Source organism: Nomascus leucogenys, chromosome 3, assembly GCF_006542625.1.
Source record: "Nomascus leucogenys isolate Asia chromosome 3, Asia_NLE_v1, whole genome shotgun sequence".
Classification (NCBI taxonomy): domain Eukaryota; kingdom Metazoa; phylum Chordata; class Mammalia; order Primates; family Hylobatidae; genus Nomascus; species Nomascus leucogenys.
The window spans coordinates 8,731,338-8,754,515 of NC_044383.1; the positions used below are offsets into that span (position 1 = coordinate 8,731,338).

The 23,178-nt window shown below is 43.5% G+C and overlaps 1 protein-coding gene across 8 annotated transcripts in view; it reads left to right on the plus strand.

The window, feature by feature from the left end:
- Window positions 1-443: 443 nt before the first annotated feature.
- The window catches only part of EEF1AKMT2 (EEF1A lysine methyltransferase 2), a 34,713-nt gene continuing 11,978 nt past the window's right edge, over window positions 444-23,178 (plus strand). For 2 of the 8 annotated variants that reach the window (XR_004028491.1, XM_030805776.1), the window contains exons 1-6: window positions 505-660; window positions 2,040-2,105; window positions 3,225-3,343; window positions 4,646-4,659; window positions 13,598-13,672; window positions 19,066-19,173. Coding sequence is in view for 5 of the 8 variants with exons in the window: in XM_030805776.1 (XP_030661636.1) it covers window positions 551-660; window positions 2,040-2,105; window positions 3,225-3,343; window positions 4,646-4,659; window positions 13,598-13,672; window positions 19,066-19,173 (492 nt within the window). In the remaining 3 variants the exon portion in view is untranslated. Of the gene's footprint in view, window positions 661-2,039; window positions 2,106-3,224; window positions 3,344-4,645; window positions 4,660-13,597; window positions 13,673-19,065; window positions 19,174-23,178 lie in introns of all 8 variants that reach the window. The other 6 variants (XR_001115456.2, XM_012505762.2, XM_030805793.1 and 3 more) reach the window with 5 other exon arrangements.

A 23,178-nucleotide genomic window follows, 5' to 3' on the forward strand; every position in this document is an offset into this window, starting at 1 on the left:
TCAGGGCATTCCTTTCCCTGGAGATAAATTTCCACGTCTACCGGTGACATCAAGTCACAAGAGGCCAGAACGCAGTTTTCAAGTCAGAATCTTAGCCAGAAACGAAGTTGGCCTCTCGCCAAGGAGCCAAATAACTGGATGGACGCTCTCACCCGCTTCGCAGACGGGCGCACTCGGTGGAGAGGTGAAGTGATTTCTGCGTTTGGGTAGAGCGGCGTCGGCTTTAGGTGTCCACGGTGCGGAAGCTAGCCGTTTTCCAAAATGCAATACCTCTAATGGTCCCTCACAAATAGCAGTCCCCAAATACAGCCGCTCTTGGACCTCGACGAAGGGGATGCCACTAACGCTGTGGGTAGAGCGCATGGTCCGCGCCGGCGCAGGGAGCCGGGGGCAGCGCGGAGGGCGTCGCGACCGCATCCCAGCCCCAGCGCGGGGACTGGAGCAGTCGAGAGGGCGGCCTCCCGCCGCCTAGAGGCGCCGGCCGCTCGTCCGCTCTGCCTGTGCCCCGTCTCTATGGCGGCCCCAACGGCCGTCCAGGACGTGGAGCGAAATGAGCTCGGTCGCTGACGGCGGCGGTAGCGCTGCGGTGGCGGCGCGGTCGGACAAGGGCAGTGCCGGGGAGGACGGTTTCGTCCCGTCGGCGCTGGGGACCCGCGAGCAGTGAGTGTGACGCTGGGCAGGGGAGGATGAGCCGTGCCGCCCCGCCTGGGCCCCGAGAAGGGGACGGCGGGGTGGAGACCCGGGGCTCAGGGACAGGGAGACCCTCGGGGGCGTGACGGGAGCAGGGCCACCTGGCGGGGGCTCACGGGGATTTCGAAGAGTGGAATTCCTAGGGGTCGCCCTGCGCAGTTAACCGACTTTTCAAGGGATTGGAGCCCAAGGGGCTTGTGGGTGCGGGACAGGCTTTGCTCCTGGGAGGCCTTTTGGGAGTCTCGAACCTGAGGGCCAGGCTTGGGGGAAAGGGGGAGAGGGCGAGGCTGGAGAATAGGGCTGGTCGGCGAGAGTGAGAGACCGAGGGAGAAGTGCTGGGCCTGGGAGCCGAAAAGGCTGAGTAGGAGGGGAGGGATGTGGGAGCTGGAAGTGGGGTGGGAATAGCGGATGACCCGAGGCGGGAGCGGGGAGATAGTGGGGGATTTTGGGGTGAGAGAAAGCGATCTGACCTAAAACAGACGCTCAGGAATTATTAAATGAATCAAGGTGGGTGGATGAATGATTGCAGGGAACAGTTGGGGAGAGGTAAATTGGCGGGATGAGAGGGAGCAGGGATTCTAGAGAATCATTGTAGGAAAAGAGATGGCAAATGAAAAGGATTCAGAGGGCCGGGTGCGTGGTGGCTCACGCCTGTAATCCCAGCCCTTTGGGAGGCCGAGGCGGGCGGATCACAAGGTCAGGAGATCGAGACCAGCCTGACCAACATGGTGAAACCCGGTCTCTACTAAAAATACAAAAATTAGAGGGGTGTGGTGGCGCACACCTGTAGTCCCAGCTACTCGGGAGGCTGAGGCAGGAGAATCGCTTGAACCCGGGAGGCGGAGTTTGCAGTGGGCCGAGATCACGCCACTGCGCTCCAGCCTGGCGACAGAGCGTGACTCCGTCTCAAAAAAAGAAAAGCGTCCAGAGAAAATTTAAACGGAGGGCTAGAAGACTGGAATAGGCAGAGACAAATAGCACAGGAAAGAGACTGTGTGCCTGCACACTTGAGACCAGATGTGGTTGTTTCATCAAATTTTGAACTTGGGTCAGGGACTTACGGATACGTGAACAAATGTCTCTGTGTTTTTTAGGCTAAAACTTACTGTTGTGCATCAGATATTGTCCTAAATGCTTTACATGTACAGTATAAACGTATTCTGCTTGCCCATGTATTTCCTTCTTTTAACTCAAGGATGTTAAAAGATTGAACTATGTGTATTTATTAATAACACTAGCGATGTTTAAACTTCTGTCATAAATAGCTCTGTAATGTGTTAGAAACATACATTTAATTCATAATACAGTTTAATTCAAGAGTCTTGCTTTGCATTTCATTGTTTACATAGTTGGGATGCTGTCTATGAGAGAGAACTGCAAACTTTCCGAGAATATGGAGATACAGGTGAAATCTGGTGAGTTAGGAAAAGAATCAAGTTATAATCAAGAAGATTGTATGTATATGTGTGTGTGTTTAAAAAAATACGTATATATTTGCCGGGCGCGGTGGCTTATGCCTGTAATCCCAGCACTTTGGGAGGCCGAGGCAGGCAGATCACGAGGTCAGGAGATCGAGACCATCCTGGCAAACACGGTGAGACCCCCGTCTCTACTGAAAATACAAAATATTAGCCAAGCGTGGTGGCGGGCGCCTGTAGTCCCAGCTACTGGGGAGGCTGAGGCAGGAGAATGGCGTGAATCTGGGAGGCGGAGCTTGCAGTGAGCCGAGATCGTGCCACTGCACTCCATCCTGGGTGACAGAGTGAGACTCCATCTCAAAAAAAAAAAAAAATGCATATATTCAAGTGCTTATACCCAAAGAAAGCCTAAAAATCCTGGGAACCCTGGATTAAGTCTGGCTTTAGTGGGTAGATTTAAAGTATGTCTCTTCTTTTATTATTATTTTTTTTTAACTTTTTTTTTTTTTTTTAAGAGAGGTGGGGTATCATTCTGTCATCCAGGCTGGAGTACAGTGGCATGATCATCGTAACTCATTACAACCTGGACCTCCTGGGCCCAAGTGATCCTCCCGCCACAGCCTCCTGGGTAGCTGGGACTATAGTTGCATGCCACCATGCCCAGCAAATTTTCTTTTTTGTGGAGACAGGGTCTCACTGTGTTACCCAGGCTGGTCTCGAACTCCTGGCCTCAAGCAGTCCTCCCACCGTGGCCTTCCAAAGTGTTGGGAGAATGGGGGTGAGCCCTCTTTTAATATCTCACATTTACGTTTGATGACAGCATTTCACCCTATAGTTGTCCTTTGTCAATAAACAATGAAATTCTGAGCCACCAACACATACAAGTGTTAATGCTGATACAGAGAAATGTTAGTAAATAACATACTGACCTTGTCTATTCTGTTGTATTCCTGGAGATGGTTTCTCCTAAATTACAGTAGAGACAAAGCTTAAGCAGTCACAGATGTTTTCACTTTCAAGTAAGAGTTTGAGCATATGGTATAAATAGCTTAAATGGAATATAGTGGTGACTTTTGCTCTGTATCCCTCAGTTATTTGACTGATTCTCTCTAACAGGTTTGGAGAAGAGAGTATGAATCGACTAATAAGGTGGATGCAGAAACACAAGATTCCACTGGATGCTTCAGTGCTTGATATTGGAACTGGAAATGGTGTTTTCCTGGTTGAACTTGTTGGTACTTTTAGTATTTGTTTGTTAGAGACAAATTTTAAAAGGAAAAATTTTAAAGGCCCTGCAGTTGAGGATATTAACCATCTAAATATAAAATAGTAAAGCAGTCACACTTGGAGAAGTCACATAGTACAAAAGGGAGGCTGCATGGATTGTGAGAGAACCTAGGCAATCTGAGTCCTAGTGTTGATCCTTTTGGCTATAGCCTTAACCTTGAATAAGCCACTTAATTTTTCTAGGCTTCTGTTCTTTCCTAAGGGTTGTGACTAGGTGATTGCTATTGGTTTCTTGTAGCTCAAAACTCTGGAAATGTATTTATATATATATATAAAGATGACCTTTTGCAATTCCAGTAGGACATACGTATCTTATCTTAGGTAAGCATATGGTTTGAAAAGCGCATTTTATCCATGGAACTGTGTATTGGTAAACATTCCACTGCTAGCTAAACCATCACTGTAGAGTGCCTGTGGTGTGCTCTTGCTATGCTGTGTGCTATGGAGGAATTATAAGACTTAGGCTTCATCCTAGATAGTTTTACAGTCTTAATTAGTACAGAAATAAACATAAGAGTGAAAATTTGTTAAATAACCACCACATGCCAAGCCTCATGTTTGGCATTGGCAACAGGAAAATTTAGACTTTGTGCTTGAATTGTTTACATTACAATAGAGTATGGACTGACATATGGACAGTTGTGCTATCACTTGATGCATGCAGTAATACACTGAATATAGAAAAGAGGGTGATTAATTTTGGAGTGGAGGGATAGGGAAGCATCTTGGAGGAGTAAATATCCAAGTTGGGTGGAAATTTCAGGGACAGTATGGTGACCTAGTGGAGTGTAAAGAGGGAGAAGATTTCAACTAATGGAAATATTATCTAAAGGCATGAAGGCTGAAGCAGTATTTTATGTTCTGGGCCTGTAAATAATTTGATAAATTGAAATACAAAGTATACATGGGGATGGACAGACATGAGGATTAAGTTAAAGATGGGAACCATATTATGCTTTGCCATGCTTAAGACCTTCGATTTTGCATTTAGGCTATGGGGAATTGTTAAAATGTTTTTAGTAGTGGAATATGATTAGAAGAACTTGAAATAACCCTTTCTGAAACATTGAGATATAGTACGTGTACATTAAAGTGCACAAATCAGAAGTGTACAGCTAAATGAATTATCAGAAAGTGAATACATCCACATAACAATCACCTGGTCAAGATGTAAAATATTAAAGAACTCTAGAAATTCCCCTTGAACTCCCTACCAATTATTACTCCTTTCTTCTTTTTTTTTTTTTCAGGCTTTGTCACCCAGGTAGGAGTGCACTGGTGCGATCATGGCACATTGTAGCCTCAACCTCTCAGGCTCAAGCGATCCTGTCGCCTCATTTTTTCATGTTTTGTAGAGACAAGGACTCACTATGTTGCCCAGGCTGGCCCTCCTTCCTTTTTAAAAGTAACCACTATCTACCAATCATGAACAAAAGATGAGTTTTAACATCAGATTAATTTGCCTGTTTTTGAAGGTATAAATGAAACTCTTTAAGATGAGCTATTCCTGGTGTCTTTCAGCCTTTTTTTTTTTTTTTTTTTTTTTTTTTGAGATGGAGTCTTGGCTCTGACACCCAGGCTGGAGTGCAGTGGCACGATCTCGGCTCACTGCAATCTTCACCACCTGGGTTCAAGTGGCTCTCGTGCCTCAGCCTCATGAGTAGCTGGGATTACAGACGCACGCCATTATGCCTCACTATGTAGTTCATTTTTATTGCCATATAAGATTCCTTTGTGGCCGGGCGCTGTGGCTCATGCCTGTAATCCCAGCACTTTGGGAGGCCAAGGCAGGTGGATCACAAGGTCAGGAGATTGAGACCATCCTGGCTAACACGGTGAAACCCCGTCTCTACTAAAAATAGAAAAAATTAGCCGGGAGTGGTGGCGGGCGCCTATAGTCCCCGCTACTCAGGAGGCTGAGGCAGGAGAATGGTGTGAACCCGGGAGGTGGAGTTTGCTGTGAGCCGAGATCAGCCTGGGCGAGAGTGAGAGGTTTCAAAAAAAAAAAAACTCCTTTGTACAATTATATCAGTTTCATTGATTCTTTCTTTACCTATATAGGTTCTTTTAGGTTTTAATAGTTTACTGGTAGAGGCTAATGATTTATCCTTTGAGATTAATAGCTTGTAGATTCTTTTCTTTTCTTTTTCTTTCTTTTTGTTTTTTTTGAGATGGAGTTTCACTCTGTAGCCCAGGCTAGAGTGCAGTGGTGCGATCTCAGCTCACTGCAGCCTCTGCCTCCTGGGTTCAATCAATTCTCCTGCCTCTTAGCCTCCCAAGTAGCTGGGACCATAGGCGCATGCCACCATGTCCGGGTAATTTTTTTGTACTTTTAGTAGAGACAGGGTTTTACCATATTGGCCAGGCTGGTCTTGAACTCCTGACCTCAAGTGATCCACCCGCCCTGGCCTCCCAGAGTGCTAGGATTACAGGTGTGAGCCACCGTGCCTGGTCAGTTTGTAGATTATTTTAGGCTTTCTTCACGTATAATTATGTACACTGTGAATAGTGGCAATTTTATTTTTTCCTTCCCAATCCTTTATAACTTTTCCTCTTATTACACTGTCTAGGACCTCCAGTAGAATGTTGAAAAGAAGTGGTGACAGAAGGCATCCTTGTCTTCTTTTCCCTTTTCAGAAAATGCTTTCAGTATTTCAGTCTTAGGTGTGATGTTAGCTATTTGTTTTGTAGATAACTCCATATCAGATTAAGGAAGCTATTCCTGCTTTGCTAAGAGGGTGTGTGTGTGTGTGTGTGTGTGTGTGTGTGTGTGTGTGTATGTGTATGTGTGTATGTGTGTTTCTTTTTTTTTTTTTTGAAACGGACTCTCACTCTGTCACCCAGGCTGGAGTGCAGTGGTACAGTTTTGGCTCACTGCAAGCTCTGCCTCCCAGGTTCAAGTGATTCTCGTGTCTTAGCCTCCCCAGTAGCTGGGATTACAAGTGGGCGCCACCACATCCAGCTAATTTTTTGTATTTTTAGTTGAGATGGGATTTCGTCATGTTACCTAGGCTGGTCTCAAACTCCTGAGCTCAGGTGATCTGCCTGCCTTAGCCTCCCAAAGTGCTAGGATTACAGGTGTGAGCCTCCAACACCTGGCTGGTTTCTGTCTTTTTTTTTTTTTTTTTTTTTTTTTTTTTTTTTTAAATTTTAGAGACGGAGCCTCGCTCTTTTTCCCAGGCTGGAGTGCAGTGGTGTGAGCATAACTCCCTGCAGCCTTGAACACTTGGGCTCAAGCAATTCTCCTGCCTCGGCTTCCCAAGTAGGTGGGATTACAGGCACCCAACACCACACCTGGCTGTGTGTGTGTTTCTTATGAATCTTGTTGTTTGTCAAATGTTTTTCCTGTTATCAAGATAATAAAGTGATTTTTCTCTTATAGTCTGTTAATGTTGATGAATTACATTGGCCCATTTTCAAATGTTAACTGCATTTCTGGAATAAACCAAACTTATATATGCCACTAGATTCAGTTTAATATTTTGTTTAGGATTTTTGCAGCTCTCTCCTGCTGGGGATTGTCCTGTAATTTTCTTGTGATGCTATTGTCAAGTTCTGGTTTCAGGTTATGCTGGTATTATTAGTTGAAATTCTATTTTTTGAAATTTTAAGAATGGTGTTGGTGGCCGGGCGCGGTAGCTCACGCCTGTAATCCCAGCACTTTGGGAGGCCGAGGCGGGCGGATCACGAGGTCAGGAGATCGAGATCATCCTGGCTAACACAGTGAAACTCCGTCTCTAATAAAAAAAAAAAAAAAAAAAAGAATGGTGTTACTGGCTGGGCGCGGTGGCTCATGCCTGTAATCCCAGCACTTTGGGGGGCCGAGGTGGGCAGATCATGAGGTCAGGAGATCGAGACCATCCTGGCTAACACAGTGAAACCCTGTCTACTAAAAATACAAAAAATTAGCTGGAAGTGTTGACAGGTGCCTGTAGTCCCAGCTACTTGGGAGGCTGCGGCAGGAGAATGACGTGAAGCCGGAGACAGAGCTTGCAGTGAGCTGAGTGAGCCGAGATTGTGCCACTGTACTCCAGCCTGGGTGACAGAGCGAGACTCCGTCTCAAAAAAAAAAAAAAACGGTGTTACTTCTTCCTTAAGTGTTTGTTAGAGTTCACTGGTGAAACCACATAGATAAGGGGTCGTTTTTGGGAAGTGTTTTTCTTTTTTGAGGTGAATTTTTCTTTTCCTTTTCTTTTCTTTTCTTTTTTTTTTTTTTTTTTTTTGAGACAGAGTCTTGCTCTGTCACCCAGGCTGGAGTGCATTGGTGCCATCTCAGCTCACTGCAACCTCTGCCTCCTGGGTTCAAGCGATTTTCCTGCCTTGGCCTCCTCAGTAGCTAGGATTACAGGCGTACACCATGCCTGGCTAATTTTTGTATTTTTAGTAGAGATGGGGTTCTGCCATGTTGGCCAGCTGTTCTCAAACTCCTGACCTCAGGTAATCCATCTGCCTGCCTCAGCCTCCCAGAGTGCTGGGATTACAGGTGTGAGCCACTCTGCCTGGCCTGAACTTCTTTTTTTTTTTTTTTTTTTTTGTTGAGACAGAGTCTCACTCTGTCCCCCAGGCTGGAGTGCAGTGGGGCGATGTCAGCTCACTGCAAGCTCCGCCTCCCGGATTCACGCCATTTTCCTGCCTCAGCCTCCCGAGTAGCTGGGACTACAGGCGCCCACCACCACACCCGGCTAAGTTTTTGTATTTTCAGTAGAGACGGGGTTTCACCGTGTTAGCCAGGATGGTCTTGATCTCCTGACCTTGTGATCTGCTCGTCTTGGCCTCCCAAAGTGCTGGGATTACAGGTGTGAGCCACCACGCCCGGCCCTGAACTTCTTAATTGAAGTGTAGTTTATGTAGAAAGGTGAGCATAAGTGATACAAAATGAACCCCTTGTGTTATTCACCAACCTGACCAAAAAATAAGACATTTCTAGTACCATAGGAGCTTCCTTATGGCCCCTCCCACTCCTTCCCTTCTAAAGGTGACCACTGCTGTCACTTCTATCATCATATAGTAGGCTGTTTTTGATATTAACTGTAGTAGCTTCTTACGGTTTTAATTTGCATTTCTCTAATGAGTAATGATGTTGAGCACCTTTTTGTGTGCTTGTTTGCCACTTGTGTATCTTTTTTTTTTTTTTGAGACAGAGTCTTGCTCTGTTGCCCAGGCTGGAGTGCAGTGGCATGATCTCGGCTCACTGCAACCTCCACCTGCAGGGTTCAAGTGATTCTCCTGCCTCAGCCTCCTGAGTAGCTGGGATTACAGGTGTGTGCCAGCACGTCCGGCTAATTTTTTTGTATTTTTAGTAGACATAGGGTTTCACCATGTTGGCTAGGCTGGCCTCGAACTCCTGACCTCAGGTGATCTACCCAGCTTGGCCTCCCAAAGTGCTGGGATTACAAGTGTGAGCCACCACGCCCGGCCTGTATATCTTCTTTAGTAAAATGTCTGTTCAGATCTTTTGCCCATTTTTAAGTTGGATTGTTTACTTATTAAGTTTTGACAATTTTTAACGTATTCTGGATATAAGTTCTTCACCAGGTACAAGATTTGCAGATGTTTTCTTCTATTCTTTGGCTTATCTTTTCATTCACTTAACAGTATCTTCTGAAGAGCAGTTCTTAATTTTGATGAAGTCCAATTAATTTTTTCCTTTTTTGGATCATGCTTTTGTTGTCATATTAAAGGACTCTGCCTAACCCAGGGTCACTTAGAACTTCTCCTGTGTTTTTGTTTAAAGTTTTAACATTTTACCTTTTACATTCTTTTCTTTTTGAGACGGAGTCTTGCTCTGTCACCAGGCTGGAGTGCAGTGGCATGATCTTGGCTCGCTGCAACCTCTGCCTCCTGGTTTCAAGCGATTCTTCTGCCTCAGCCTCCCGAGTAGCTGGGACTACAGGCGTGCACCACCACGCCCAGCTAATTTTTGTATTTTTAGTAGAGATGGGCTTTCACCATGTTGGCCAGGATGGTCTAAAACGCCTGATCTCATGATCTGCCCCCCGCCCCCCGGCTTCCCAAAGTGCTGGGAGTACAGGGGTGAGCCACCGCGCCCAGCCTACCTTTTACATTTAGACCTTTTTTTTAAAGATGGAATCTTGCTCTGTCTTCCAGGCTGTAGTGCAGTGGTGTGATCTTGGTTCACTTCAACCTCTGCCTTTGGAGTTCAAGGAATTCTCCTGCCTCAGCCTCCTGAGTAGCTGAGATTATTGGTGTGTGTCACCATGCCCCGCTAATTTTTGTATTTTTAGTAGAGACAGTGTTTCACCATGTTGTCCAGGCTGGTCTCGAACTCCTGACCTCAGGTGATCCACCCATCTTGGCCTCCCAAAGTTCTGGGATTACAGGTGTGAGCTACCCTGCCCTGCCTATTTTTATGTTTTTAATTTCATTGAGTTCTATTTTTTTTTCTTCCTGATTTTACTTTGTTCCTTTTTTTACTTTCTTTTTTTTTTTTGAGATGGAGTCTCGCTGTCGCCCAGGCTGGAGTGCAGTGGTGTGATCTTGGCTCACTGCAGGCTCCGCCCCCCAGGGTTCACACCATTCTCCTGCCTTAGCCTCCTGAGTAGCTGGGACTACAGGCGCCTGCCACCACGCCCGGCTAATTTTTTTGTATTTTTAGTAGAGACAGGGTTTCACTGTGTTAGCCAGGATGGTCTCGATCTCCTGACCTCGTGATCCACCCACCTCAGCCTCCCAAAGTGCTGGGATTACAGGCATGAGCCACCACGCCTGGCCTCCGTTTTTTACTTTCTTAAGGTGGAAGCTTAGGTTATTGATTTGAGACTTTTCTAATGAAATTATTTAACACTATGAATGCTATGAATTTATCAGTAAGCACTGCTGCATCCCCCAAATTTTGATATATTATATTTTAAAAAATTGTTCTACACCTCACCTAAATTTTTTTTAAATTGTTGATTTGTTGTATTTTTATTCAGTCCAAAATATTTTCTAATTTTTCTAATTTTTTTCTTTTATCCATGAGTTATTTAGAAATATGTTTAATTTCCATGTTTTTGGGATTTTTCTGTTATGTTTCTGGTACAGATTTATAGTCTAATTCAGTTATAGTCAGATAACATGCCTTATATGATTTGTATGATTTCAATCCTTTTAAATTTGTTAAGGTTTGTTTTAAGACCCAAGATATAGTGTGTCTTGGGGAATTTTTCATGTGAACTTGAAAAATGTATGTATCGCCAGGTGTGGTGGCTTACACCTGTAATCCCAGCATTTTGGGAGGCCGAGGTGGGCGGATCACCTGAGGTCAGGAGTTTAAGACCAGCCTGACCAACATGGAGAAACCTTGTCTCTACTAAAAATATAAAATTAGTTGGGCGTGGTGGTGCATGCCTGTAATCCCAGCTACAAGGGAGGCTGAAGCAGGAGAATCACTTGAACCTGGGAGGCGGAGTTTGCGGTGAGCCGAGATTGTGCCATTGCACTCCAGCCTGGGCAACTAGAGTGAAACTCTGTCTCCAAAAAATAAATAAATAAAATAATTTAGCCAGGTTTGGTTGGTGGCGAGTGCACCTGTAGTCCCAGCTACTTGGGAGGCTGAAGTGGGAGGATCACCTGAGCCTGAGGAGGTCGAGGCTGCAGTGAGCCATAATTATGCCACTGCACTCCAGCCTGGGTGACAGAGTGAGACCTTATCTCCAAAAACAAAAAAGGAAAATTCATGTGTAAGTTTTTGTGTGTACATATGTTTTCACTTCTCTTGGGTATTAGGAGTGAAATTGTTGGGTCATACGCCAGTTAAGCATACTCGGTAAGTTTAACCTTTTAAGGAGCTGCTAGACTGTTTTCCACAGTGGCTGCACCATTTTAAATTTCCATCAGCAATACATGAAAGTTTAAATTCCTCCATATTCTTGGCTGGGCACAGTGGCTTATGCCTGCAGTCCCAGCACTTTGGGAGGCCAAGGCTGGTGGATCACTTGAGGTCAGCAGTTTGAGACCAGCCTGGCCATCATGGTGAAACCCTGTCCCTACCAAAAGATACAAAAATTAGCCAGACGTGGTGGTGTGTGCCTGAGTAGTCACAGCTACTCAGGGGGCTGAGGTGGGAGAATTGCTTGAACCTGGGAGGTGGAGGTTGCAGTGAGCCGAGATGGCCCCACTGCACTCCAGCCTGGGAGGCAGAGTCAGACTGTCTCAAAAAAGAAAAAAAGTTTTTTCCCTACATTCTCACCAATACTTTTTATTATCTGTCTTTTAAATTATAGCCATCCGAGTGGACATGATGTTCAGCCCCTTTTTGTTTAGTTTCTACACGTTATATCGTTTTCCATCCTTCTACTTTTAACTTACCTTACTATTATATTTGAAGTGAATTTCTTGTAGCCAGCATATAGTTGGTACTTATTTTTATCTATTCTAACAATCTCTAACCTTTAACTGGTGTATTTAGAACATTTATGTTCAATGTGATTATTGATATGTTTGGATTTAGGTCTATATTTTATTGTTTTCCCTTTTTTACCTCTGTTTTTCTTTTTTTTTTTTTTTTTTTTGAGACAGAGTTTCACTCATGTTGCCCAGGCTGGAGTGCAATGGAGGGATCTCGGCTCACTGAAACCTCCACCTCCTGGGTTCAAGCGATTCTCCTGCCTCAGCCTCCCTGAGTAGCTGGGATTACAGGTACCCGCCACCACACACGGCTACTTTTTGTATTTTTAGTACAGATGGGGTTTTGCCCTGTTGTCCAGGCTGGTCTTGAACTCTTGACCTCAGGTGATCTGCCCGCTTCAGCCTCCCTTTGTGCTGGGATTACAGGCTTGAGCCACTGTGCCTGGCCTTACCTGTTTTTTATTCTTCTCTTTTTCCTTTCCTGCTGGTGTTGGTTTATTCAAACATTTGTTAGTATTTCATTTTAATTTATGTGTATCTTCTTGAATATATATCTCTTTGCATATGGCTGTTTTAGTGGTTGCTTTAAGCAGTTGACTGCGCCTTTTCGTATGGCTTTTCTAGTGGTTCCTGTGTAGATTACAATATATATAGTTGTCAAAATCTCCTTGGAATCAGTATTTTACCACTATAAGTGGAATGTGAAAACCTTATCATGTTGGGTTCTTGATCTTTCACCTTTAGGTTGTAGTTGTCTTTACTATTACCTTTATGTTGAAAATTCCATTAGATAATATTATGATCTTTTTCAAACATTTTAAGGAATACACTAGGAGAAGAATATTTAATTATATTCACCTAGATATTTATTTCACCTTTGTATTCTGGATCTTCTGAGCTTTTTTTTTCTTTCTGTCTAAGAAATTCTTCTTGGAAATTATTTTAGAGAGGGTTTTCTTGCAACAAATTTTTTTTGTTTTCGTTTACCTGAGAATAGCTTTATTTCACCTTCATTCCTAAGGAGTGTTTGTTTGTTTTTTTTTTTTTTTGGCTGAATATAGAATCCTTTTTTTTTTTTTTTTTTTTGAGACACAGTCTCACTCTGTCACCCAGGCTGGAGTGCAGTGGCACAATCTCACAATCTCAGCTCACTGCAACCTTTGCCTTCTGTATTCAAGCGATTCTTCTGCCTCAGCCTCCCGAGTAGCTGGGATTATAGGTGTCCACCACCACGCCCGGCTACTTTTTGTGTTTTTAGTAGAGATGGGGTTTCACCATGTTGGCTGGGCTGGTCTCGAAATCCTGACCTCGGATGATCTGCCTGCCTCAGCCTTCAAAAGTGCTGGGATAACAGGCGTGAGCCACCACAGCCGGCCTGAATATAGAATTCTGAGCTAGCTGTTTCTTTCAGTACTTTAAAAATGTTATGGGCCGGGCACGGTGGCTCACACCTGTGATCCCAGCACTTTGGGAGGCTGAGGTGGGCAGATCACGAGGTCGGGAGATCGAGACCATCCTGGCCAACATGGTGGGACCCCATCTCTACTAAAATACAAAAAATTATCCGGGCCTGGTGGCATGCCCTTGTAGTCCCAGCTACTCAGGAGGCTGAGGCAGGGGAATAGCTTGAACCCAGGAGGCAAGGGTTGCAGTGAGCCAAGATCGCGCCACTGCATTCCAGCTTGGCGGCAGAGCAAGACTCCATCTCAAAAAAAAAAAGTTACGTCACTTGTTTTTGACTTCCATGTTTTCTCATGAGGAATCTGCAGTCATTTGAATTGTTGTTTTCCTGTGAATGCATCATTTTTCTGGATGCTTTTAACATTTTTTTCTTTGTCTTTTGTTTTTTGCAGTTTGCTTATGATGTGTGCTGCGGCCTGGATTTCTTTGGCTTATCCTATTTGGTGTTCACTGAACTTTTTGCATCTGTAAGCTTTATGTCTTTTGCCAGATTTGCGATATTTCTAGCTTTTGTTTTTTCTATTTTTTTCTGTATTACTGTCTTTCTCCTTTCCTTTTGGGAGTCTATACACATGAAATGTCAATTTTTCTATTGCTCCACAGGTCCCTGAATCTCTGTTCAATTTTTTAAAAGTCATTTTTGTCTTTGTCGGCCAAATGTTATATTTCAATTGATCTGTCTTCAGATTCACTGATTTTTTTCTCTGGCACCTTCATTTTGCTATTAAGTCCACACATTGCAATTGGTTGATATGTCTTAATTTTTTACTGCATGATTTCTTTATTTACCATTACGATTTATTTTTTGTAGAAGGTAGTTCATTTGTCCGAATGGTTTTTCACAATGTGAATTTTCTAATTACATCTCTATAGCATTTAACATGGTTTCTGTCCCTTGTGTTGTCTGTAGGTTGGAAATTAGACCTAAATTAAGGGTCAGCAAACCACAGTCTATGGGTCAAATCTGGACTTCCTTTGTTTTTATAAATATTTGTTGGAATACAGCCACATTTATTCATTTGCTTATTGTCTATGGCAGCTTAAGTGCTGCATTGGTAGAGTTGACTGGTTGTAACAGACTGTATGGCTGGCAAAGCCTAAAATATTTGTTCTGTTTCTTTTTGTTTTTTGAGACGGAGTCTTGCTCTGTCACCCAGGCTGGAGTGCTGGAGTGCAGTGGTGTGATCTCGGCTCATTGCAAGCTCTGCCTCCTGGGTTTATGCCATTCTCTTGCCTCAGCTTCCCGAGTAGCTGGGACTACACGTGCCCGCCACCATGCCCAGCTAATTTTTTGTATTTTTTAGTAGAGACTGGGCTTCACTGTGTTAGCCAGGATGGTCTCGATCTCCTGACCTCGTGATCCACCCACCTTGGCCTCTAAGAGTGCTGGGATTACAGGCGAGAGCCACCACGCCTGACTATTCTCTTTCTTTATAGAAAACAGTTGCTGGCTGGGCATGGTGGCTCGTACCTGTAATCCCAGCACTTTGGGAGGCCAAGGTGGAAGGTTTGCTTGAGCTCAAGAGTTTGAGACCAGCCTGGGCAACATGGTGAAACCCTGTGTCTACTAAAGACACAGAAAAATAGCCAGGTGTGGTGGTGTGTCCTTGTAATTCCAGTTACTCAGGAGGCTGAGGTGGGAGAATCGCTTGAGCCTGGGGAGGTTGCGGCTGCAGTGAGCTGTGATCACGCTGTTGCATTCCAGTCTAGGTGACAGAAGGAAACCCTGTTTCCATAAAAAAAAAAAAAAAGATTGCTGACCCGGGGTCGAGAGATTTTTATTAGATTTTTTTTTTTTGGCAAGTAAACTTACTAGGTGTTGGTGTATATTTGCATATGTGACGTAGAACATTTGGTGTAGAACATTCATCTTTTTGTTATATTAACAGCCATTGAAGACCATTTCTTTTTTTTTTTTTGAGACGGAGTCTTGCTCTGTTGCCCAGGCTGGAGTGCAGTGGCGCAATCTCGGCTCACTGCAAGCTCCGCCTCCCGGGTTCACGCCATTCTCCTGCCTCAGCCTCTCCGAGTAGCTGGGACTACAGGTGCCCGCCACCACGCCTGGCTAATTTTTTTTGTATTTTTAGTAGAGACGGGGTTTCACCATGGTCTCAATCTCTTGACCTCGTGATCCGCCCGCCTCGGCCTCCCAAAGTGCTGGGATTACAAGCGTGAGCCACCGCGCCCGGCCTGAAGACCATTTCTTATACTTACTACTTTTTCATTGATCAGCTACATTTTTGATGGTTACTTTTCCTACATTTTTGATGGATGTTTTTGCTATATCATTTTAGGTTACTATTTTTCTTTTACTGTCTTCTGGCTTCCATTCTTTATCACTTATTGTTAGCTATAAGCCTTATTGTTGTCCTTTTAAAGGTAATCTGTCGCCTTATATCCCGCATCCCTACTCCCTGGATGTTTTTGAGCTGTTTCTGTTTTTCTTTTTTCTTTTTTTTGGGACGGAGTCTTGCGCCGTCACCCAGGCTGGAGTGCCATGCGCCATCTCTGCTCACTGCAACCTCTGCTTCCGGGGTTCAAGTGATTCTCCTGCTTCAGTCTCCCGAGTAGCTGGGATTACAGGCATGTGCCACCACACCTGGCTAATTTTTGTATTTTTAGTAGAGACGGGGTTTCACCATGTTGGCCAGGCTGGTCTCGAACCCCTGTGGATGTAGAGGGTTGTGTGTGCGTGTATGTATATATAGTCATACACTACATAATAATGTTTCAGTTGAAATGTACCACATATACAATGGTGGTCCTATAAGATTATAATACTGTATTTTTACCTTTTCTATGTATAGATATCTTTAGGGCTGGGCACAGTGGCTCGTGCCTGTAATCCCAGCACTTTGGGAGGCCAAGGCAGGTGGATAACTTGAGCTCAGGAGTTGAAGACCAGCTTGGGCAACCTGGCGAAACCCTGTCTCTACAAAAAAAAAACAAAAAAAAAAACAAAAAAACAAAAATTAACCAGGCATGGTGGTGGCATGAGCCTATCCAGCTACTTGAGAGGCTGGGGTGGGAGGATTGTTTGAGCCAGGGGGCTAGGCTGCAGTAAGCCATGATTGTGCTACTGCACTCCAGCCTGAGTTACAAGAGTGAGACCCTGTCTCAAAAAAAAAAAAAAATCTTTAGGTACACAGATACCATCGTGCTACAGTTGCCTGCAGTATTCGGTACAGTAAAATGCTGTACAGGTGTGTAGCCTAGGAGTAATAAGCCATACCATGTAGCCTAAGTGTGCAGTAGGCTCTACCATTTAGGTTTTTGTAAGTACACTCCATGATGACACATGACCGTGTGTGTGTATGTGTTACATCTTATTTTCTGTGCTATAGTCTGTCTTTTTTTTTTTTTTTGAGCCAGAGTTTCGCTCTTGTAGCCCAGGCTGGAGTGCAATGGCGCGATCTTGGCTCACTATAACCTCCACCTCCTAGGTTCAAGCGATTCTCCTGCTTCATCCTCCTGAGTAGCTGGAATTCCAGGTGCCCACCACCATGCCTGGCTAATTTTTGTATTTTTAGTAAAGACGGGTTTCACCATGTTGGCCAGGCTGGTCTGAAACTCCTGACCTCAGGTGATCCACTTGCCTTGGTTTCCCAAAGTGATAGGATTACAAGCGTGAGCCACCATGCCTGGCCCATATTATGTCTTTGATATTCTTTCCTGTTTTTAATTTTCCATTCTTTTGTCATTCTGTGTATAACAGGGATATTTTCTTCTGACTGTTCTTTGCTGATTTTTTTTTTATTTTTTGCTGTGTCTAGTCTGCTATCAAGCCCACCCTTGAATTTCCTAATTACTGTATTTTTCAATTATGTTATTTATTTATTTATTTATTTATTTTTATTTATTTTTTGAGACAAGAGTCTTGTTCTGTTGCCTAGGCTGGAGTGCAGTGGCGTGATCTCAGCTCACTGCAAACTCCACCTCCCGGGTTCAAGCGATTCTCCTGCCTCAGCCTCCTGAGTAGCTGGGATTATAGGCGCTTGCCACTACAAAATTAGCCTGGCTAATCTTTGTGTTTTTAGTAGAGATGGGGTTTCACCGTCTTGGCCAAGCTGATCTTGAACTCCTGACCTCAGGTGGTCTGCCTGCCTCCGCCTCCCAAAGTGCTAGGATTATAGGCGTGAGCCACCGTGTCTGGCCCTGTTTGTTTCTCTGTTGTAGTTTTCAGTTCTCTGCTAGAATTCTCCCACTTGTCATTGTCATTTCTGTCAGTTGTCTTGAAACCTTTTTCTGATAATTCATTTATTTGGGTCTCCTGTCGGGTCTGTTTCTAAAGTCAATTTCTCTCCTTGGGTTTGGTTGTTTCCTTGAATGTCTGCTCATTTTTGGGTGCCAGAAATTGAATGTGAAAGACATTGGAGATAGTTTGAGGCCGTGAGTGATACCTCTAGAAACCTAAAAAATCTATTTGTGATTTTTATAAGTTGTACTAGAAGAATAAACAGGCATGGGAGAAGAAGGAACCGGTAGGCCGAGGCAGGCGGATCACGAGGTCAGGAGATCAAGACCATCCTGGCTAACATGGTGAAACCCCATCTCTACTAAAAATACAAAAACAAAATTAGCTGGGCATGGCGGCGGGTGCCTATAGTCCCAGCTACTTGGGAGGCTGAGGCGGGAAAATGGCATGAACTCGGGAGGCAGAGCTTTCAGTGAGCCGAGATCGTGCCACTGCACTCCAGCCTGGTCGACAGAGCGAGACTCTGTCTCAAAAAAAAAAATAAAAGAAGAAGGAACCAGTAAGAATCAGTTAATAGACTCATCCTGGGTTCTAGGTCTCCCAGAGAAGCAGTTAAGGGAAATGGGGAGAGAATCTCAAGGAATAAGGAGGGATACAACTAAAAGGGTAGAATGTTGGCATCAAAAAAGAGACCTTTAGATTAAAAACAAAAATAAAGGGAGCAATCTACCTGTAGAAAGTAATTGGTATACTTGTTCCTTGAGTTTAGATTAGGAATCAGTTACTTAGGGTTAAAAAGACTTGGTAGGTCTTCATGGATTTGATGTGGCAGTAGGTTGAGTTTTAAAGGAAGTAACCATTTAGTAAATGGTGAAGAGCAGGAAGGGAATTTCAGGCTATACTGTACTTTGTAACTTACTTTGTTTTTCATGTTTCCTTTGAAATTATTTTTAGTCTCATTGGTCTAAAAATGTTTAGTGTTGTTAGGGGGTGTGTAAAGACCAGAAGCTTCCATACTTTTGCCACAGACACTACACAGCCTAGATGGGTTAACTCTCAAGTCCAGTGAGTTAAAGAAACTTCTTGGGGATACTGATACCTGCCCACCCTACCTCACAGGTTTTATGTAAAGATCTAATGGGATGTATGAAATATTTTTAAAGATGTAAAAGTAGTATACAAGTGTAGGGTGGTTAAAAATCACATGGCGGGTGGAGAATTGCATAATGTGTAATTACACTGAAGGGAAAATTTAAAAATTGATAGCTTATTACATTTGCATTGATTTTGTTAATATAATTTAATTGGGTTAAGTAAAATATATGACAAATTTATGTGTGAATTGGAAATTATCAGCATCAAAAGTTAATGTTACCTTTTTTTGCCTGAGGGCTTATACATATATTTTCATTATTTTTGAGAACATGAATTTCCTTTTGAAAAAGAGATAAAATATTATGAAAACAAAGGCATTGTCATAGTATATACACTTTCAGTTTTTATTTAGAGTCTACAATAAAATTTAAGCATTATGAATTATTGGATTATATGTCATTTTCTCTACAACAAAAATAAGATAACCCTAGTCCTAAAGGAATATTATAATTCATAAACAAAACATTATATTAAAATTTTATACTAAAGTATGAAATTATTTCTCTCTAGGCAAAATTTGGTTTCTCTAATATTACTGGAATTGATTACTCTCCTTCTGCAATTCAGCTTTCTGGAAGTATTATAGAAAAAGAAGGTTTATCTAACATTAAGTTAAAGGTAACTATTATTTATATTACTATAATATTTACAATGGAGGTTAAATGTTTCTAGAGCATATTAATTGACAAGTTTTAAACTCACATAAATTAGGGATCAATCATAAATAATACAAATTGAAACATTTTTAAATAGCCATATTAAAAATTTAATCTAGTTGGTTTGGGGAAATTATTTTTTCTTCTGTATGTTTGTTCATACACTACTGCTCCACATAATACTTAACTATGGATTAACCAGATCAAAGGGTTTTTTTTGTTTGTTTTGTTTTGAGACTGAGTCTTGCTCAGTTGCCCAGGCTGGAGTGCAGTGGCGCCCTCTCGGCTTACCGCAAGCTCCGCCTCCCGGGTTCATGCCATTCTCCTGTCTCAGCCTCCCAAGTAGCTGGGACTACAGGCGCCTGCAGCCACGCCCAGCTAATTTTTTGTATTTTTAGTAGAGATGGGGTTTCACCGTGTTAGCCAGGATGGTCTCGATCTTCTCACCTTGTGATCTGCCCGCTTCGGCCTCCCAAAGTGCTGGGATTACAGGCGTGAGCCACTGCGTCCTGCGCAGATCAAAAGGTTTTAAATGCATCAAGTAGTATGTCACCAAAAATCATTTAGTTTATTTTTGTGTGCTATGATCTGTGAGATGATGATTCCTAAATTTATATTTCTAGCCCAAGCCTCTTTTCTGAGCTCTAGAGTTATAGACAGGCATGCCCTGTTTTTTTTGGCTTCCCAAATGGTATGTTTTTTGACAAATCAAAGGTTTGTGGCAAGCCTGTTGAGTCCCATCTGTTGACACCATTTTTTCAACAGCATGTTCTCACTTTGTGTCTGTGTGTCACATTTTGGTAATTGTAATATTTCAGAGTTTTTCATTATTATTTTATCTGTTATGGTGATTCATGATCATTGATCTTTGATATTACTGTTGTAATTGTTTTGGCGTGCCATGAACTGTGCCCACGTAAGATGGTTAATTGATAAATGTATGTTCTGTCTGCTCTACCTACTGGCTGGTCTCCTATCTCCCTCCCTCCCCCTCAAGCCTCCTTCTTTCTTGGGACACAGCAATATTGAAATTAGGCCAATTAAAAACCTTACAGTGGGACAGGTGCAGTGGCTAACGCCTGTAATCCCAACACTTTAGGAGGCTGAGGTGGGCAGATCACTTTGAGGTCAGGCGTTTGGGACTAGCCTGGCCAACATGGTGAAATCATATCTCCACCAAAAGTACAAAAGATAGCCAGGTGTGGTGGTGGGCACCTGTAGTCCCACCTACACTCCAGCCTAGACAACAGAGGGAGACTGTTAAAAAAAAAAAAAACAGAGGCAGGAGGATCACCTGAACCTGGAAGGTGGAGGTTGCAGTGGGCTAAGATCGTGCCACTGCACTCCAGCCTGCGTGACAGAGGGAGACTGCGTCTCAAAAAACAAAAAGAAAAAAACAAGGATAAAAAATGAACAACCCCCACCTCAACACAGTGGCCTGTAAGTGTTCAGCTGAAAGGTAGAGTCACACATCTCTCACTTTAAATCAAAAGCTAGAAATGATTAAGCTTAGTGAGGAAGGCATGTTGAAATCCGCCATAGGCCAAAAGCTAGGCCTCTTGTGACAAAATTTAGTCAAGTTGTGAATGCAAAACAAAATTTCTTTAAGGAAATTAAAAGTGGTATTCCAGTGAACACATGAATGATGAGAAAGTCAAACAGCCTTATTGCTGATATGGAGAAAGTTTTAGTGCTCCAGATAGAAGATCAAACCAGCCATAGCATTCTCTCAAGCCAAAGCCTAATCCAGAGCGAGGCCTTGACTCTTTTCAATTCTGTGAAGGCTGAGAGAGGTGAAGAAGCTGCAGAAGAAAAGTTTGAAGCTAGCAGTAGTTAGTTCATGAGATTTAAGAACAGAAGCCATCTTGGCTGGGCACGGTGGCTCACGCCTGTAATCCCAGCACTTTTGGAGGCCAAGGTGGGAGGATCACCTGAGGCCAGGAGTTTAAGACCAGCCTGGCGGACATGCTGAAACCGTCTCTACTAGGGCCTGTAAGAATTATGCTAGATCTTCTTTGCATGAGCTCTATAAATGGAACAACAAAGCCTGGATAACGGCACATCTGTTTACAGTATGGTTTACTGAATATTTTAAGCCCATTTTTGAGACCTACTGCCCCAAAACAAAAAGACTCAAAGTATTACTGTTCATTGACAATGCATGAATTCACCCAAGAGCTCTGATGGAGATGTATAAGAAGATTAGTCTTGTTTATTTTTGAGATGGAGTCTTGTTCTATCACCCAGGCTGGAGTGTAGTGACTCGATCTCAGCTTCACCTCCCAGGTTCATGCTATTCTCTTGCCTCAGCCTCCCAAGTAGCTGGGACTACAGGTGCCTGCCACCAGACCCGGCTAATTTTTTGTATTTTTAGTAGAGACGGGGTTTCACTGTGTTAGCCAGAATGGTCTAGATCTCCTGACCTAGTGATCCGCCTGCCTTGGCCTGCCAAAGTGCTGGGATTACAGGCGTGAGCCACCATGCCCAGCCGATTAATCTTGTTTTTATGCCTGTTAACACAGGATCTGTTCTGTAGCCCGTGATGGATCAAGGAGTAATTTCAACTTTCCAGTCTTAAATGTGTTATTTAAGAAATGCATTTCATAAGGCTATAGACATCATAGATGGTGATTCCTCTGATGCATCTGGGCAAAGTAAATTGAAAACCTTCTGGAAATGGGCCGGGCGCGGTGGCTCACACCTGTAATCCTAGCACCTTGGGAGGCCGAGGTGGGCGGATCACAAGGTCAGGAGATCAAGACCATCCTGGCTAACATGGTGAAACCCTATCTCTACTAAAAATACAAAAAATTAGCTGGGTGTGGTGGCAGGCGCCTGTAGTCTCAGCTACTTGGGAGGCTGAGGCAGGAGAATGGTGTGAACCTGGGAGGTGGAGCTTGCAGTGAGCTGAGATCTAGCCGCTGCACTCCAGCCTGGGTGACAGAGCAAGATTCTGTCTCAAAAAAAGAAAACCTTCTGGAAATGATTCACCATTCTACATGTCGTGAAGAACATAATTTATAATTCATGGGAGGTCAGAATATCAACATTAGCAGGAGTTTGGAAGAAGCTGATTCCAACCCTAATGGATGACTTGGAGGGGTTCAAGATTTCAGTGGAGGAATTAACCGCAAATATAGTAGTAGTAGCAAACTAGAATTAGAAGTGGAGCCTGAAGGTGTAACTGAGTTGCTACAGTCTCATGATAAAACTTGATCAGATAAGGAGTTGCTTCTTATGGTGGACGACCAAAGAAAGTGGTTTTTTGAGATGGAATCTACTGTGAACATTGTTGAAAAAGGATTTCGAATATTCCATAAACATAAAGCAGTAGCAAGGTTTGAGAGCATTGCCTCCAGTGTCGAAGGAAGTTCTACTGTGTGTAAAATGCTATCAAACAATATCATGTGCTCCAGAGAAATCTTTCATAAAAGGAAGAATCCGTCGATAACGGCAAACTTTATTACTGTCTTATTTTAAGAAATTGTCACAGCCACTCCAGCCTTCAGCAACCACTACCTTGATCAGTCAGCAGGCATCCTCATCGAGGCAAGATGAGATAATCTTTTCCAGCCAGAGAAAAGATTATGACTTACTCATGGTTTCGATGATGGCTTGTTAGTGTTTTTTAACAATAAAGTATTTTTTGTGGGGGATGGGAGTCTTGCTCTGTCACCCAGGCTGGAGTGCAGTGGTGCGATCTCGGCTCACTGCAACCTCTGCCTCCTGCGTTCAAGTGATTCTCCTGCCTCAGCCTCCCGAGTAGCTGGGACTACAGGCATGCACCACCACACCCAGCTAATTTTTGTATTTTTAGTAGAGATGGGGTTTCATCATATTGGCCAGGCTGGTCTTGAACTCCTGACCTTGTGATCCACCCGCCTCGGCACCCCAAAGTGCTGGGATTACAGGTGTGAGCTACCATGCCCAGCCATTTTTGTATTTTTTTAGTAGAGACGGGATTTCA